The sequence below is a fragment of the Hevea brasiliensis genome, chromosome 10 (genome assembly GCF_030052815.1).
Source record: "Hevea brasiliensis isolate MT/VB/25A 57/8 chromosome 10, ASM3005281v1, whole genome shotgun sequence".
Lineage (NCBI taxonomy): Eukaryota > Viridiplantae > Streptophyta > Magnoliopsida > Malpighiales > Euphorbiaceae > Hevea > Hevea brasiliensis.
The window spans coordinates 9,762,959-9,777,770 of NC_079502.1; the positions used below are offsets into that span (position 1 = coordinate 9,762,959).

General features: G+C 35.0%; 3 protein-coding genes across 7 annotated transcripts; all 3 read right to left on the bottom strand.

The window, feature by feature from the left end:
* Positions 1-1,664: 1,664 nt before the first annotated feature.
* LOC110665650 (photosystem I reaction center subunit XI, chloroplastic) lies at positions 1,665-3,011 on the bottom strand. Its single transcript, XM_021825859.2, has 2 exons — positions 2,707-3,011; positions 1,665-2,276 (listed from the first exon to the last, which is right to left on the bottom strand). Exons 1-2 carry the CDS (start codon positions 2,866-2,868, stop codon positions 1,785-1,787), a joined length of 654 nt encoding a protein of 217 aa, XP_021681551.2. The 5' UTR covers positions 2,869-3,011; the 3' UTR covers positions 1,665-1,784.
* Positions 3,012-4,438: 1,427 nt separating this feature from the next.
* On the bottom strand, positions 4,439-7,583 carry LOC110665658 (ubiquitin-like-conjugating enzyme ATG10). Of its 4 annotated transcripts, none has more exons than XM_058129148.1 (7): positions 7,033-7,580; positions 6,894-6,944; positions 6,717-6,800; positions 6,461-6,560; positions 6,177-6,274; positions 5,495-5,647; positions 4,439-4,912 (listed from the first exon to the last, which is right to left on the bottom strand). In XM_058129148.1, the coding sequence occupies exons 1-7, from the start codon at positions 7,216-7,218 to the stop codon at positions 4,895-4,897; spliced, it is 690 nt and encodes a 229-aa protein (XP_057985131.1). In that variant the 5' UTR covers positions 7,219-7,580; the 3' UTR covers positions 4,439-4,894. The 4 variants fall into 4 exon arrangements, with proteins under 4 accessions (XP_057985131.1, XP_057985132.1, XP_057985130.1 ...); XM_058129149.1 differs by lacking the exon at positions 4,439-4,912 and having other exon boundaries at positions 5,288-5,647; positions 7,033-7,204; positions 7,415-7,583; XM_058129147.1 differs by lacking the exon at positions 4,439-4,912 and having other exon boundaries at positions 5,288-5,647; positions 7,033-7,204; positions 7,473-7,565.
* A 2,029-nt stretch (positions 7,584-9,612) lies between these two features.
* LOC110648191 (TPR repeat-containing protein ZIP4) lies at positions 9,613-14,192 on the bottom strand. 2 transcript variants are annotated; one of them, XM_021802340.2, is made up of 6 exons: positions 12,685-14,192; positions 11,292-11,481; positions 11,153-11,185; positions 10,437-11,057; positions 10,034-10,273; positions 9,714-9,930 (listed from the first exon to the last, which is right to left on the bottom strand). In XM_021802340.2, exons 1-6 carry the CDS (start codon positions 14,034-14,036, stop codon positions 9,862-9,864), a joined length of 2,505 nt encoding a protein of 834 aa, XP_021658032.2. In that variant the 5' UTR covers positions 14,037-14,192; the 3' UTR covers positions 9,714-9,861. The 2 variants fall into 2 exon arrangements, with proteins under 2 accessions (XP_021658031.2, XP_021658032.2); XM_021802339.2 differs by having other exon boundaries at positions 9,613-10,273.
* Between the last annotated feature and the right edge of the window lie 620 nt (positions 14,193-14,812).

Below are 14,812 nucleotides of genomic sequence, written 5' to 3' on the forward strand. Positions count from 1 at the left end.
GGTACCTAAAGAGCAAAGGACAGTCTACAATGGGGCTATTCAGCATTCCACTTGTGCTTTTTGAGCTAGCTTCCCAAATCGCACACCACAAGCAACCACCATTAGTCTAACTTGGTCCCCATGCCATGCACCAACAAAAAAGCTCACACCAAGGCAAGTTGCTCCAAAACCATCTATCACTAAGAGGAGAAACATTGAACAGGAGCAAAGAATCCTCATTCTCTTCTCAATTGAAGATCAAATTGTAATATGAAAATCCTTCTTACCTTAACCCAAGTAGGAAGTTCAAGACCCATACGACCTAAGCAGATCCCTCTTTGTCTCTCTTTAAGCTAGCGTCAATCTGCAAGCGAAAAACAAAAGGCTACTTATAACTCCGCCTAAAGGTGGAAGGGAGAAATCCACTCTCCGAGAAGGAAAGAAAATCTAAAAATAGAGAAAGAACTTAGATGATAAACATAAATAGTATTTAGATCAGTGTATCAATTTGACTCTAATTCAAATTCAGTTAAACATGAAATTTTTAATCTCTCATTTTTCCTAATTTTAAAAATAATGGTTTTGCCAACCCTTGTAGGGCCTATAAGAGGATGACAAAACTAGTTTGCCAACACATGCTTTCTTTACGTGTTATTGCTAAAGCCCTAATAAAGGTGGCACAACAACTATCTCTCTCTTTAGAAATAGGTTAAATTGCATTAGTCATCTTTTAATAGGCGTTTATTTCATTTCAGTTATTTAATTTTAATTTGTTAAAATAAAATCTCTCAATTTTAATTTTATTTCAGAAAAAAAAAAAACAGGTTTCGATTAACAAATATGAACTCTCTTCTTTGCCCCTCTCTCTCAACCAAAACATAACCATCGCCAAATCTCCCATCTCTACCTCCATCGTATCCTTCTCCTCCACTAACAAACCCACCTCACCAATCCTCTACTGCCACTTCCACCTGGCCACCGTTCCCACCACCACTTCCTCCGTACTGAGATCCTTGAACAAGGTTACCATTGGCCCAATGACACCCAAAGAGGACTTATTGCCCAATGACACCCATACCCACTCGATTCTGCCTATCACCAACCTTCTAGTTCTTGTTTTGCTTCTTCCTGTTTGTGCATCTTCTTCTCCTTCTTATAATTTTCTCTCGTTTCATTTCCCTTTTGTCTATTCTCTTTCCTTGCTTCGTCACCATCCTTCTCCAGTTCTCTCCTCATGCCTCTCAAGGTTGGCAATAGTACAGCTGCTGCCATCTGCCTTCTTAATTCTTCTGTCGGTGAGTATGCTAAAATGTTGAAAGTGAAATCATTCTCTAAAAAAGAAAAAAAAATAAGTTTCTTCTTTTTGTTGTTCTTTTCTAGTCCTCAATTATTTTTCCAGGAAATTTTTAGTGTGAAAATCGATTTCTAAGGATGACATAGTAATGCAAGAAATGGGTTGGTGGTGGATATATTAATGGTAGGAGTTTTTTTTATCAGGTTCTATTTTTTTTTTTATAATTCATTTAAAGTCAAAGAATCTATTCTAAATAATCAATAATTTTATTAATAAATTTAATAAATACACTAATTTTATTAATAAATAATTAACAATTAATTTATATAAAAAAATCAATTAAATCAATTCTTGTTTACGATTATTGAAACATGCTAAAAATACATAGGCATAGAGAAACAGATAAGCAGTTTTCATTTGCAAATGTCTAAAGCCAGACAGGCAGATGATATACATTGACAGAGAGATTGAGAGAGAGACAATTCACATAAACAAAACTATTGAAAACCCTCTACTTAACAAAGTAAGGGAGGTTGAGGACATAGAGAAGAAAGTAAGCCCAAATGACACCAGAAATTCCACCAAAGAAGAACCCTCCACTGAACTTAGCCCATCCATCAGCAGTCTGAAGCTGGTCAGGCTCCTTCTTCCTTCCAGTCAAGGTGAGGCTTGGTGCAGTTGATGCCTCTCCTTCACTGAATGAAGCTATTCCATACATTGTCAAGCATATGCTCAGGATCACAACTAGCCCTCCTGCTGCCAATGATCCTGCTGCTCCTGCATACTCAGTGTTCCTAAGTGGCCCTGCCTTTACAAATGGGCCTACCAACAGTAGCCCATGGGCTAGCCCGACCTCTATCCCCCGGAGCAGTGGGCTTACTGCTGTCCTGTAAGCTGGTAAGTTGGAGAGGTACCAGGCTATCAATGGGCTTGATGTTACTGGTGTCTCTAAGCTTCCAATGAAGGGATCTCCATTGATTGGTTCAACCACTTGAAAAGTTGGCTGCACAGTGAAACCGATTTATCAGTACTGCTCTCCTCTAATCATAATTCATAACCCTATTTTTCGAATTTGGAATTCACTATTATGGAGGCCATTCAATATTTTCATTAAAAAAAATATTAATCATTGTTTATGATTTTGATATCAGTATTCATAAATCTATATAAAAACATACCATTTAATTTGATTTCAATTAAATAAATTGGGATTTGATCTCGATATCTTATAATTAATCAAGTTAGAAGCCTTAAAATAATTTTAATAAAATGTAAACACCAAATAAAAGAATAAAAAAAGAAATCAAACCAATAAATTTTGTCTTTATGATACCGAAGTTATTTTAAGAAATATAAGATCTCGAGGAGTCTTGTCGAAGGCAATTATATTAAAAAAAATAAATAAAATTGGCAAGAAGCAAGAATTTGTTAACCTTCTCAGACTGAATGGCCTTGACAGTGAAGGAAGAAGTTCTCTTGGTGGGTGAGACTCTGAATGGAGCTCCAGAGATGCCTCTGGGAATAAACAGGGACCTTATTGTTACAGAAGAGGCAAAGCTGCTCTTGAGAGAAGCAGTAGCAGCAGCCATTTTCATTGCTTTTTGGTAAAGAACCCTCCACAGGGGACTCTACAAATATGTAAATGAGTTATCTTTTCTATTGCTTCCAAACTTGTGGGTGTAGTTGATGACTTGATGAGGTGTCAAGCTTCTACCTTTTTTATTGGGTGAACGTGAATCTTCTTTGCAGCCTTATCCTCAGCTTATCCACAATTGCAAGTAATAAATTCTCATTATTAAAAAAAAAAAAAAAAAAACCAATGGGCTTTGAAAAATTACCTGATGTACGTGCCTTGAAAAATTTATTATACAAATGAAAATACAAAGATTGACACTAAAAATAATAAAAATAAAATTTTAATATAATTAATTCAATTAATAAGGATATAACTCATTTTTTCTTATTAACTAAATTTGAGTTTTGCTAGTTAGCATATAAAATTATATAAAAATTTTAAATATATCATAGTGATGTGGGAAAGCTCATCTTAAAATTCTCAAAAATAAGATTTAATTTTAGTATTAGGGAACTGAATATAATTGAAATAGAAAAAGAATTAATGCTGTAGAAACAAAACCGAGTTAAATTTTATTAATTTGATTCGATTTTTGTAAATTCATAAATACGAATTCAAAAAATAAAATAAAAATTAATTAATTAATTAATATTATATATATAAGTTATGTAAAAAAAGTCACTCGCTTCTTTTATTTATATTGATAAATATACTTTAATAAATTTGAACAACCTGAATAGAATTTTTTTTTTCTTAATAGTAAAGATGATTAATATTTGAATTTAATTATTACAAATTCAATTCGCAAAATAAGTCAAGAAATTCTAAGTTAATATCTAAATTGTTGTTCTAAAACCTTTGCTGTATTTTATGAGTGTTTGCATAAAAATTATTAAATTTTAATTTTTTTTTATAAAATTTATGAAATTTTAATTTAATTTCATAAAAGTCACTGTAATTAAAAATTAAAAATTTTTAAATTAATTAACTAACCTGTTAATTATTTTATAAATAAAATTATATAACTAATAGTTATTAACGGAGAAGAACATAAAAGTGTGAGTGGCTTGATGGCAAAAGATAGTTGGATGCATCTTCTTCTCTTAAAAAATTAATAAAATAAGATAATTTTATTTATAAAATAATTAATAAATTAATATAAAATCAAATTAAAATTTAATAAAAATTTATTAATTTTTATAAAAACACTAATAAAATGACCACATGTTATATTTACCTTCATGTACCTAAAAGGTAAGCTACTTCACATCTACTCAATATGTTGCCTTTTCAGATTCTGCCTTTCCGTGCTTATTTAACATTGATTCCTCTTGTTAATATCATGAATTTTCGGGGACTAGAATTGTCATGTGTAGCTAGCAGATTTCTGTTTTTAAATCTTTTACTTAGAAATAACAGCTGAGCACTATTGTTTCAGTATTCTTGACTGTCATACTAACATCTTGAAATATATTAGGTTAGAAATAAGCCTAAAATCTCCAAGAGTTAGCCCATCAGAAGTCATTGTAGATTAACTTTAATTTTCAAATTTTAATGCTGCTCTACATAATAAAAGATTTTTAAAAAAATCAATAAATGTTATCTTTGTTCTTTATTTTATTCAGCCATGGATTTTACAAGGTCAGCTGTGTTCAATTGCATACGGTCATTTCTATTTTCCATTTTGCTGCATGGCGGGCAATCTGCTTGTGTAATGACCGTTTATAGATGCTACTATGCAACAGTGTCAACTTGACTGCATGGGTTCAAGTTCCACTATATAGGTTATTAAGAAGATTGTAAAGGGCGTGGAGAACTTTGGATTCTGCAGCAAAGGCTGGATTGAGTCTGCTTTAAAGGGTGCTCTTTCTGGTTTACTCTAGTCAAATACCTGAGAAAAGTATAGAAAAAAGTACTTCATATGAATGAAGGGCCTCTGCATCAGCCTGGACGCAAAAACTTCACACTAGTTGGGTTAGTATTCTATTGCAGTTTGGCATGCATCTGAACAGAAGAAGCTTGATTGTTCCCAATGTTTGTAAATTTCAATCTACTGTAATTTGCTGTAAAGTTGAAAACACAAGAAATGAAAGATGAGCAATATGAAGCTGACGTGCATGTGCACACAAATGATGTCCCCATGAATGTCGTTTTAAAAGTTTGATAAATTGCCCACCTATTACATGATTTTCCCTACCTTTTTGGAGGCACAAAACGCTCAGGGTTCATTTTATATGCAGCACTACAATTTTTGAAGCTAGTTTTTTATTTTTTTATTTTTTATTTTTTTTTTTTAATGAGAACTTCGGTATCTCTGAGCTTTCTGGAGATGATACCGTGGAAAATTAACAATGCCAAAAAGACAAATTCTAAATGCTAACTTTTTCATATTGCTTCACGAAAAACAGAGTCAGAGATGCTAGGCATCCTTCTAGGGGTTTCATCTAATCCTTCAATCTTCATCGATTTCATGGCAAAAGATTACACAGTTCAATATTCTTTCCCCAAATCTCTTTGTTGAGAAGACTAATTCATTTACTTAAAACATTTCACATTAAGTTACAACCTTCCTTTTTTGGACCAAATCATAGCCATTAATTAATACGACCATTGACCATTTCTATAGGAACCCTAAGACCAATCACCTGACCAACGACTGAGAACCAGGACACCAGATGTAGTTCAATTGCTACTTTGCTTTCAGCCAACACAGCTTCATCAAGGAAAAGCAACTTCATCCATTCACTGGTCCCACATGGATGTAACTTGTACCATGGTCTGTTGAAGTATGGATGCTCCTAGATTCCAAAAGATCAGTACTTACAAATTCTAAATATAAATTCAGTAACTAAAGCGTCTTTCAAAACAAAGTGCCTATTTGGACGAGTGGTGCATGTTTGGCCCTTCAGCCATTAGCAGCCGGTCACTAACATTTAAAGTTAACCACAACCACGGAACCAAACAAGACTTAAATTTAACAAACAATGCCTCAGTAATGTCTAGTACATACAAGAGTATTTCCAGATGTGCTGGAAACATAAAACTACGATATATGAATATTGTGAAAGATCATAGCATGCATGTTGCATGTTATTGGCCAAATTCAATAGTCTGTTCATTCCTTGTAATTATAAGAAACCCTGGCTAATGTACTTGAAAGTAAGCAATGAAGAGGTTGAAAGGATATAGGAGGAATTAACTACCTATTCGAATTGCAATTGACATGTCTATTTGTAGCTTTCACAGTAATGTAGCAATTGAAAAGAATGCAGAAAGCAAATCCAAATTGATGAAGTGAGGACAAATTGACAAAATGAAAAATCATACCTCCTGAGTTATAAAAGTCCACTTTGATTCCAGCAACACCTTTGCAGAGCAAGCAGGAAGGTCCTTTTCAATTTCATTCAACTGCAAAGGCAGTCCATCTGTACAAAAAATTAAAATGAGGACAGTGTACGGATGGGAAACACTTCAAACAAAATAATTCAACCCATGTTGACACTTGATCTAATTGTGTAGTTATCATTCAATTGCATAATCAAAGAAGTTTCAATAAGCAGCTGTAAAGTAGAATGCCAATCAAGTAACAACACAAAAAGAGCGGAACCAACCACTATCATATCCACGAAAATATAGCACCGGAACCCTATATGAAGCACTGTAGACTATGTGGAAATCATAGTAATGTACTTCATGATGATTACTATGCACCTTGCAACAGAGAACAAAGAATAGATTGGTGCTGTAAGGAAAATGAGAATGAATAAGCAATCATTTGCAATATAACACTTCTATGCTGTAAGAATAGATCAAAACATATATCCAGTTGGATAAGCTGAAAAATATGTATGCAGAAAAAGGGAATACCAATGTGGCATCATCAATTGCCTCTTCTTTCTCAGATAAACTGGTCTTTTCTTCCTCTAAACGACTAACTTCAGCACCATTGTCCTGTGCCAAAAAAAAAAAAAAAGCCAACAATAAATGAAAACAAACAAGTGGTGCAAAATAACTAAGAGATTTATCACATCATTAAGACCAGACCTCACTGGGTCTGAGAAGACAAATGTTTTCCATTGACAAGAATCCATCAACCTGGCAAAAGAGAGCATAAAACAAGCAAACAAACCATGTGAGAAGCTATAGAACACGAGAATTGCCATAACTAATAATGTTCCCCAACTTTTTGAGAAGCAACAAAAGGTCGTATTGGGGCGTTAACCCATAACCAAGGAGGGGAAGCAGAGTTGCTGATTTTCCATTTCTCTTCAAAAGCTTGAGCAGCAAGAGAAAATTCATTCAGCGAAAGGGTTCCGTCCCAAGATGAAACGTCCATGCTTGCCCCACTCAGAAATCTGTTATAGCACATCGAGATTTAATGCAGAAAGAAATGCACAAATTTTAGGGTAAAAAATAAAGTAGAAAGAGAACAATTAAAATGCTAAATCAACAGACGACTTTCCATATCAATAGAATAAATTAATTCAAAAGCAATTGCTAATTAGACTCGTAAAACTAAGGAAATTTCTAATCAGTGTAGGGTTTTAGAAATTAGAGCTTTCTACTTTTCTTGCTCGTTTGATTGGCTTCCCTCGTTTTGGATTCTCCCTCCCTGTTTCTTACCTCAATTCAGTCAAGCGACCCGTCGCTAATTTCACTAAACGTCGCTAAGCTTAGGGAATTTTAGAATCATTTATATTTCCTAACTTTAATTTATAACTTAAATAATTTCAGAATTTAATTTGACTAATTAATCTATTTCAAAATTACTTGATTATCCTTCACCCACGGCCCCTCTTTGGCCCCCATTCTCCCTCCTTCCCTCCCTTCCCCCTCCTCCTCCTAACACGCAAGTAGAGATGACAACAGGTCAGATTTTACAAATATTCGATCCGACCGAATCTTAATAGAACGAGTTTAAATAATATATAATCGAATTTGGAATGAGTTTAAATTTAAAATTTAATATCCATAACAGGTTTAGGTTTTATATATTGGGTATCCGTTATCCGAACTCGCTTATATAAATATTTAATTAAATATAAAATATATATATTTTTTAATAATATTTATAAATTTTTATATATTTTATTTTATATAAAATAAAATTAAAATATTTATGAAATTATTAAATTTTTAAAATATAAATTATTAATAAAAATAATTTTTTATATAAATTATTAATTAAATATATAAAATTAAATGGGTTCGGATATTTTTCAGATAATAACAATCGGGTTTTGGATGAGTTTGGGTAATTGAGAATAAATTTTAATTGGATTTGGGATGGATTCGAATTTTGAGAATATTAATCGAATTTGAAATTCAAGTAAGATGATTTTCGCGAATATTCTACCCGTTGCCATCTCTACATGCAAGGCCCTTACCATGGGCGGATTTGGCTTACAATTGAAACCCCCAATTTTTCTTCTTAAATTTTATATATACATTATAGTGAAATTTTTATTTGATCCAATAAAATTAGACTTACGATTATTATTTTATTATGAAATAATTAATATTTAAATTAATAATTAATATACTTATTATTTTAATAAAATTAATGAGTAAAATATATGAAAATTTTAGTATATTTATCATTAATTTATTTATTTATAAAATTGATATGAATATTATTAATCGATATAATTTTAAACGTTGAAAAGATATTTTTTTTAATGAAAATCATAAAAATTTTACTATAAAATTGAATGAGAGATTAATTATTGAATGATTCTTTAATTATATATGAAAAATATTTTCGATAGGAAATCATCAAGTAAGTCAAAAATTAAAAGATTAAAATTCAGATTAGCATATCACAAGCAAATTCATATTGGTAATCTATTTTCATCTTAAGGACTATTTTATTATAATGAAATTTTATTATTTTATAAAATTATTTTCTTATTAATTATTGTTTTATATTAAAATTTTATATGTATTATTTTTTTTTCTTAACAGATAATTTATTGTTGGATGCTTGTCTGATTAAGCAAAATATTTTTATCTCACTGCCTCTTTCACGATCTCACCCTTCCATCCATCCCTAACCGAAGCAGCGTCATCCTCTGCCTCCACCATAGTCCATCACAGACTGTTGTTGCTATTGCCTCTTCTTTGCAGCGCCAAGAGGCTTTCACTGCTGGCCTCTCTCGCCCTATGTATGCTCGACGTAACCGTACTCAGGCTCCATACTTTGGCAAGAGCGAAAATGTCCCTCAACATTTCCATTGGGCTACGAATCATTGCGCCACCGTGCATAGCCAAGATTTCTTGCTGTTGAAAAATATCAAAACCATTGACGGTGCCTCCAATGCAAGAGATGTGAGATGCAGTATGAGATGGGGTTTAATCTAAGAGAGAAGTTTGTTGAAGTCAGGACATTTATTGTTGAAAAACTAGAGCTTCATGCATAATAGAGCTCCAAGGGTTTGGATGACCCTGGTCTTGCCTACGAGCAAATATTGTGAGCAAGAAAACGATGTAAGCCCCCTCACTTCTGAGAAGAAGCAATTAATTAATTGGTTATTCTTGCTTTCAGCGTCAGATGTTGGGTTATTGTACTCTTAAGGAGTTGAAGTATTCCTGCATACGCTAGGGCTAAGGAGCTAAATAGTCAAAAGGAGAATTGATGGGTATAGTGAATTCTAATTTTATGATTTTTTTTAAATGATTGGGAAGAGATTTTTGTGGAGAAATTTATTCTGTTTGATGAACATGTACTATTTAATAACCTTTACAAGATTTTCACGTTGTACGATTAGGCAAATGCTTTAACCATTATTCTGCAATTGAAATCTCTTTTCAAAATCAGCAACAAAATCCTCCATGCACGCCCTGTAAGTCTCCATTCCTAAAACCTTTCTTGTAAGCTCCAAGCCAATGTTCATCCATTTCTTTGCTGCATCAACCAACCCCAGCCTCACGGGCACCGCTGCTCGATTCCATGCGGTCATTGCAAGCCATTTTCCTTCCTCTATGGGATACTCACCATCTTTCAATCCAACCATTATGCGGTATGCTTGCTTGTACATGACATGCACAGCATCATCATCTGAATCACCTTTGTGAATGCTTGCTACAACAATCAGTGTTCGAACTATAAGAGCAACATCTTGATAGTCCGGTGACGGTGATGAAAGAAGGGCTGAAAGGCACTCATTTAGAGCAAAGGTTGCTACCTCAGGGTTAGATCGTGGACCTCGAGAGGCATTGAGACCAATTTGGAGAAGGTACTTTGGATTGCAGGCCTTTGAGCTGGCAAAACTCTTTACAATGTGGAGTTGTTGTTGGGACCCTAAATTATCGATTCGTCCACATATATCATAGGCACAGAAAGTGTGAATGAAGAAAAACTCCGGCTCAATTGCAGTAATTCTATCATCATTAAATTGAGCTTCCATTGAGATTGACGTTAGCATCTGCAGCCAAGCATCCAAGCATCACACGGGATTAAAGGGATATCTTCAAAAGCACAAACTATACACCCTACTCTAGGCATCTTTTCAGTTCCAATAAGCAAGCAAGAGATCCACATTATAAATCACCTTTACAACACAATTTAGAAATCAAACTAAGACATACCTTCCCTGCTTTATCTAGCAGTTCAGCAGCGTGTTTCACTTCGGAGTCCTCCAATGCAACCTTCTTTTGATTCTCCGAAGCTATGATGGCAGATACAGTCAATATCAATGATTTACAAACCATAAATCCGTTTTCTTTATCTTGCTCATCCTTAAGACCAGCATAGAATTCTGATATCAATCTTAAAAATTCTGCACATAATTCATAGTTCTTCTCCTTCCCACATTTTATCCCAAAATTCCATGAAGTCACTGCAAACCACTTTTGTTCTTGTCTGCCAACTTCACCTTTTCCCAAAAAGCTTTCACTCCCAAGCTCAGATACTCTGGCATGAGCCCATTTCATGAACTTGAGGACTTCTGATTCATTGCCAGGGTCCGTATTGAGGATTGTGACTAAAGTTCGTAACACTTCAACTTCTGTGGATGGCATGGGCTTTCCTGAGGTATAGAAATTCAGGAGACTGGATAAAGAGGCAACAGCAATGGAAGGAGCATGGCAAGCAATAGCTTCATGGGCTGAGAGGGAAAGAAAGTCTGGTGTGAAATCCAGGCAAGCTTTCATTTCTTGGATCTGATTGATAGCCCCGCTGTGGTTGTTTTTCTGCAAATAGATCTTGAACTGCACAAACCAAAAGAAATATCAGGTTGCTGGTAAGTTGCAACCTTCAATAAATTTGTGCGAGCATGCCTTCGAGAGAGGGCGAGAGAAAGCACCTTAAGAAAAGCACTGGCAGTGTTGGGTTCAAGCTGAAAAAACAGAAAGCATTAAAAACATGAAATGTTAATCAATTTTTCTATAAATATCTTAACAATTTTAGAGAACAAAACTCCAGCATGCTGCTGTTTAGGTTACCGTTTCAGCCTCATTGATGTATTCTTGGGCCCTATCAAGCTGATTGCGAGCAAGGTAGCAGAGACACAAAACTCTGAAGCCCTTGGCTCGGAGAATTCTGTTCTCTATGTCATATGGAATATAAAGCAGTGACTTTTCAAACAACTCTGCACTTGTCATGTAATCTTTTGATCTAAAATGATCTGAAGCACTGTAAAACCAAAAGGATAATGCTGTTATTTCACAAGGAATTTTTTGAAATTAAAATCAACCACTCCAAATTAACTTGATAGCAAATAAACCGATTTACGCGTCATAACTTCTAGTCAACATTTATATACAGAAACAAGTCCATCACATCAATTTTAAAAAATAACAAGCACTCGATCAGCACACTATTCACCACCACCAGCAGCAATTAAAATTCAGGCATGAACAGCCAGAGAGAGAGAGTTAATTGAGCTCTTTTTTGACGGTTGCTAAAGCTGTTTCAGTTTCTGTCAATGCATTTGTGCTTTCTATGAATAAAATAAATCTTGAGCAGGTATGGTGGCAGTAATTTGCTACTTTTTGACATAAAAATAGCCCGGGATGGTAAGTTTGAAACTTTGAATGAATTCCAGCTTCCAGCAGTATGCTAAATAGGATATATGAATTCTGAAATGCTTTCTCCTTGATGGAAGTCACACGAGGAATTTTACATGATTTTCCATTGCTTGGCATCCATTTTTGTTCATTAAATCCCTTATCAATTAACTTGGAGGGTTGGCTTGGTTTGTTAGTGGCTTTGCTCCCCAAATTGTTGACAAGGATCGACATATAAATTCCTCGGCTAGCTGGCTTGTGAATTCTTTATTTTTGGGATGAGTGACTTGTCTTGGATAGGACTGGGAGGTGGACAGAGTAGCGTAGGAAAGCTAACATGCAATACTATTACCATCTGAACACAAAACCAAAAAGTTAAAAAAAAATTGTTCTCTCCCATAACTGTCAAATGCTTCTGTTAGTAATCCCACCTATAAGAAGACCAACCACACTAAAACTTCGAGACAAATTAATCAATCTTGTATTTTGATGAACTGAAACTAGAGCAGTACCATGGACTGAAAACTTGTTGCTTCGATACACCAGGATAACACCTCATTTCTAGAAAATCCCATGACACTCAAATCATATTTCAATAAAATATCATCCAAAAAGTTGCTAGCATAGGTTAAATTACAAACATTTGCATATCTGATTCATAAATTGGATGCCCCAGTACCGAAGAGCCTAGTGAACAAAAGGCACACACTTTCATCCACAAAATGCACAATAAGTTGAGAGGAAAAACAGATACCAAAGGTTAAGCAACACAAATGAAACAACCATTCACAGTATGCTAACTTTTGGCGGAATATTTGTATGAACTTACCAATTCCAAAGAACAGCGTGCATTGCTTTCCTCTCTTTGGCAGCCGCCTCGCCAGCAAAAAGCGCTACCACTCTCTCATCAGACACCAGCTCTGACACCACTTTGGCCCTTACTCTGGAACCTTCCCCACCGCCAACGCAATCCCCAATTAACCTGTAAGCCACCCTAACTGCTGCGCTGGCGCTTACGTGGCATCTTCCCAAGAGTCCTAGAAACAATCCCTTGGTGGTCTCCGCTCCTGCTGTACCCGCTGCCTCAAAGAATGCTTCCACTGCCGAAACCCAAACGCCCTCAGGAATTCCCTTACTCACAACCATGCCCCTCAGCTCCTTCTCCGCCTCTTCATGCCTCCCTAAACCCAACCAGGCCTTCATCGCCAAAACAGGGAGACTAGCGTGGTGGTCCGCACTGTCACCACCACCACCACCACCACTGCCTTCTCTCAAAACCCTAACGCATTTAATCACACTCTCGTATTCTCCTTTTTGCAAATGTACGGCCGATATGAACCGGAGTGCTTTGGATCTCAATTCCTTGAGCTCCAACGTTTGTTCTCGTGTTCTCGATGCGCTGCATCCTTTCTGGCATAGATCTAGAGCTTCGTTCAAGAGCTTCAACGCTTGGTTGAAAGCATTGGCATCATTCTTCGATAATAAGCTCTTGCCAAATACTAAATATTGAATGGCTAGCATTTTGTAGTGATCGGATGATCCGAAAAGCATACTTTTCGCCCGATTTAGTAGAGTCATCGCTAGGTTCCTATCTGATACTTCCCAGGCAGTCCGAGATCTCGCGAGATTCAGATCCAGCAGTAATTTTCTCTCTCCCCAATCAGATATTCTTGTTATATCGATTTTTGAAACGATATCTGTGGCTCTTTCAAAGCAAGTGGAAGCGAGATCGAACTTTCTTAGATCATACCAGACGAGGCCAGTCTTATGGTAGAAGGAAGCAGACTTGATGGCCGGAGATGGTACACCGACAACGTCGCCAGCTAGAAAGAGCATATCGGCGGCGACGTGTCTTAGAATGGCGTTGCTTTCGGTGATTGATGTTGAGGATGAGGGACGGATAGAAGCTGCATTGGAGATGTCGACGCAGGCATTCCAGAGGCGGTAGCTGAGCTTCCATATTTGGAGGTTGACGGAGTTAGGGAAAGGGACGAGTTGAGTGAGCTGAGTGAGGATTTGGCGGAGGTCGGAAGGGATTGTTTCCGGTAAAGGATTGGCAAGAGAGAAGTTTTCAGTTTGCTTGATTAGAGAGTCGATTAGAGAGAGGAAGTGATGGTGATGGGATTGGGGTTGTTGGTTAGATTGCCGGAGGTCCGGCGTGGAGATCTCGGAGATCCTCATTTTTTGGCGGTAAATTATTGCCGAGAGAGGAGGGAGATAGATAGATAGAGATTTAAACTTTTGAATCAAAAGGAGCGAATATCATACATGAATCGTTATGGGTTTTGGAGGGAAAGAAGGGGACTGAACCAAATCCAATATAAGTTCCCGTTGCGGACTGTTCCAACCAAATTGAAAATTTGTATTATATTGTAGAAAATCGAAAAATAGCTTAACCGAGTTTATATTTATTATTTTAATTATTTTAATTTTAATTTTTCATTGAGAATCGAGTTTAAATTATATCAAAACATCTTTTTACGTAATGATAGTTTGAAAATAAAGGTACTTTAATAAATTTTTTTTATAAAAATGATTTTATTCAATTATTTTAAATAAATGATTTTTATATATAGAATTAATTGAGTTTTTTTCAATTTAACACTCAACTAATTAAATTAAAATAAATCATTTATAATTAAAAAATTCAAAAAAATTCTCAAATAATTGTACATGATTTTTATTTTTTTAAAATGAAAAAATTGTTCAAATAAAAAAATAAATTATTTTTATTTTAAATGTAAAATTAGAGAAAAAAATTAATTAAATTGAATTATTGTAAATTTTAAATTTAGGGAGAAAAAGAAACCACGGCGAAGGAAACAAATGAAGGCACGATTGACGCTACGTATGAGCCCATCCACCCTTCAAAAGTTGCCGAGTTACTATTATTTGGCTCCGGCTGGCGTAATTACTGTAACAACTCAAAAAAAAAATAAAAAGAATTGGGACGTGAC

Coding starts and splice junctions, on each gene's coding strand:
- LOC110665658 (XM_058129146.1), bottom strand. CDS start 7,218: ATGTGCTATAACAGATTTCTGAGTGGGGCAAGCATGGACGTTTCATCT. Junction 6,945..7,032: donor CTTTTGTTGCTTCTCAAAAA/GTTGGGGAACAT, acceptor CTCTTTTGCCAG/GTTGATGGATTCTTGTCAAT. Junction 6,275..6,460: donor TTTTCGTGGATATGATAGTG/GTTGGTTCCGCT, acceptor TTTTTTGTACAG/ATGGACTGCCTTTGCAGTTG.
- LOC110648191 (XM_021802339.2), bottom strand. CDS start 14,036: ATGAGGATCTCCGAGATCTCCACGCCGGACCTCCGGCAATCTAACCAA. Junction 11,186..11,291: donor ACATCAATGAGGCTGAAACG/GTAACCTAAACA, acceptor CTGTTTTTTCAG/CTTGAACCCAACACTGCCAG. Junction 10,274..10,436: donor TGCTAGATAAAGCAGGGAAG/GTATGTCTTAGT, acceptor GCTTGGCTGCAG/ATGCTAACGTCAATCTCAAT.
- LOC110665650 (XM_021825859.2), bottom strand. CDS start 2,868: ATGAAAATGGCTGCTGCTACTGCTTCTCTCAAGAGCAGCTTTGCCTCT. Junction 2,277..2,706: donor AGGCCATTCAGTCTGAGAAG/GTTAACAAATTC, acceptor TTCACTGTGCAG/CCAACTTTTCAAGTGGTTGA.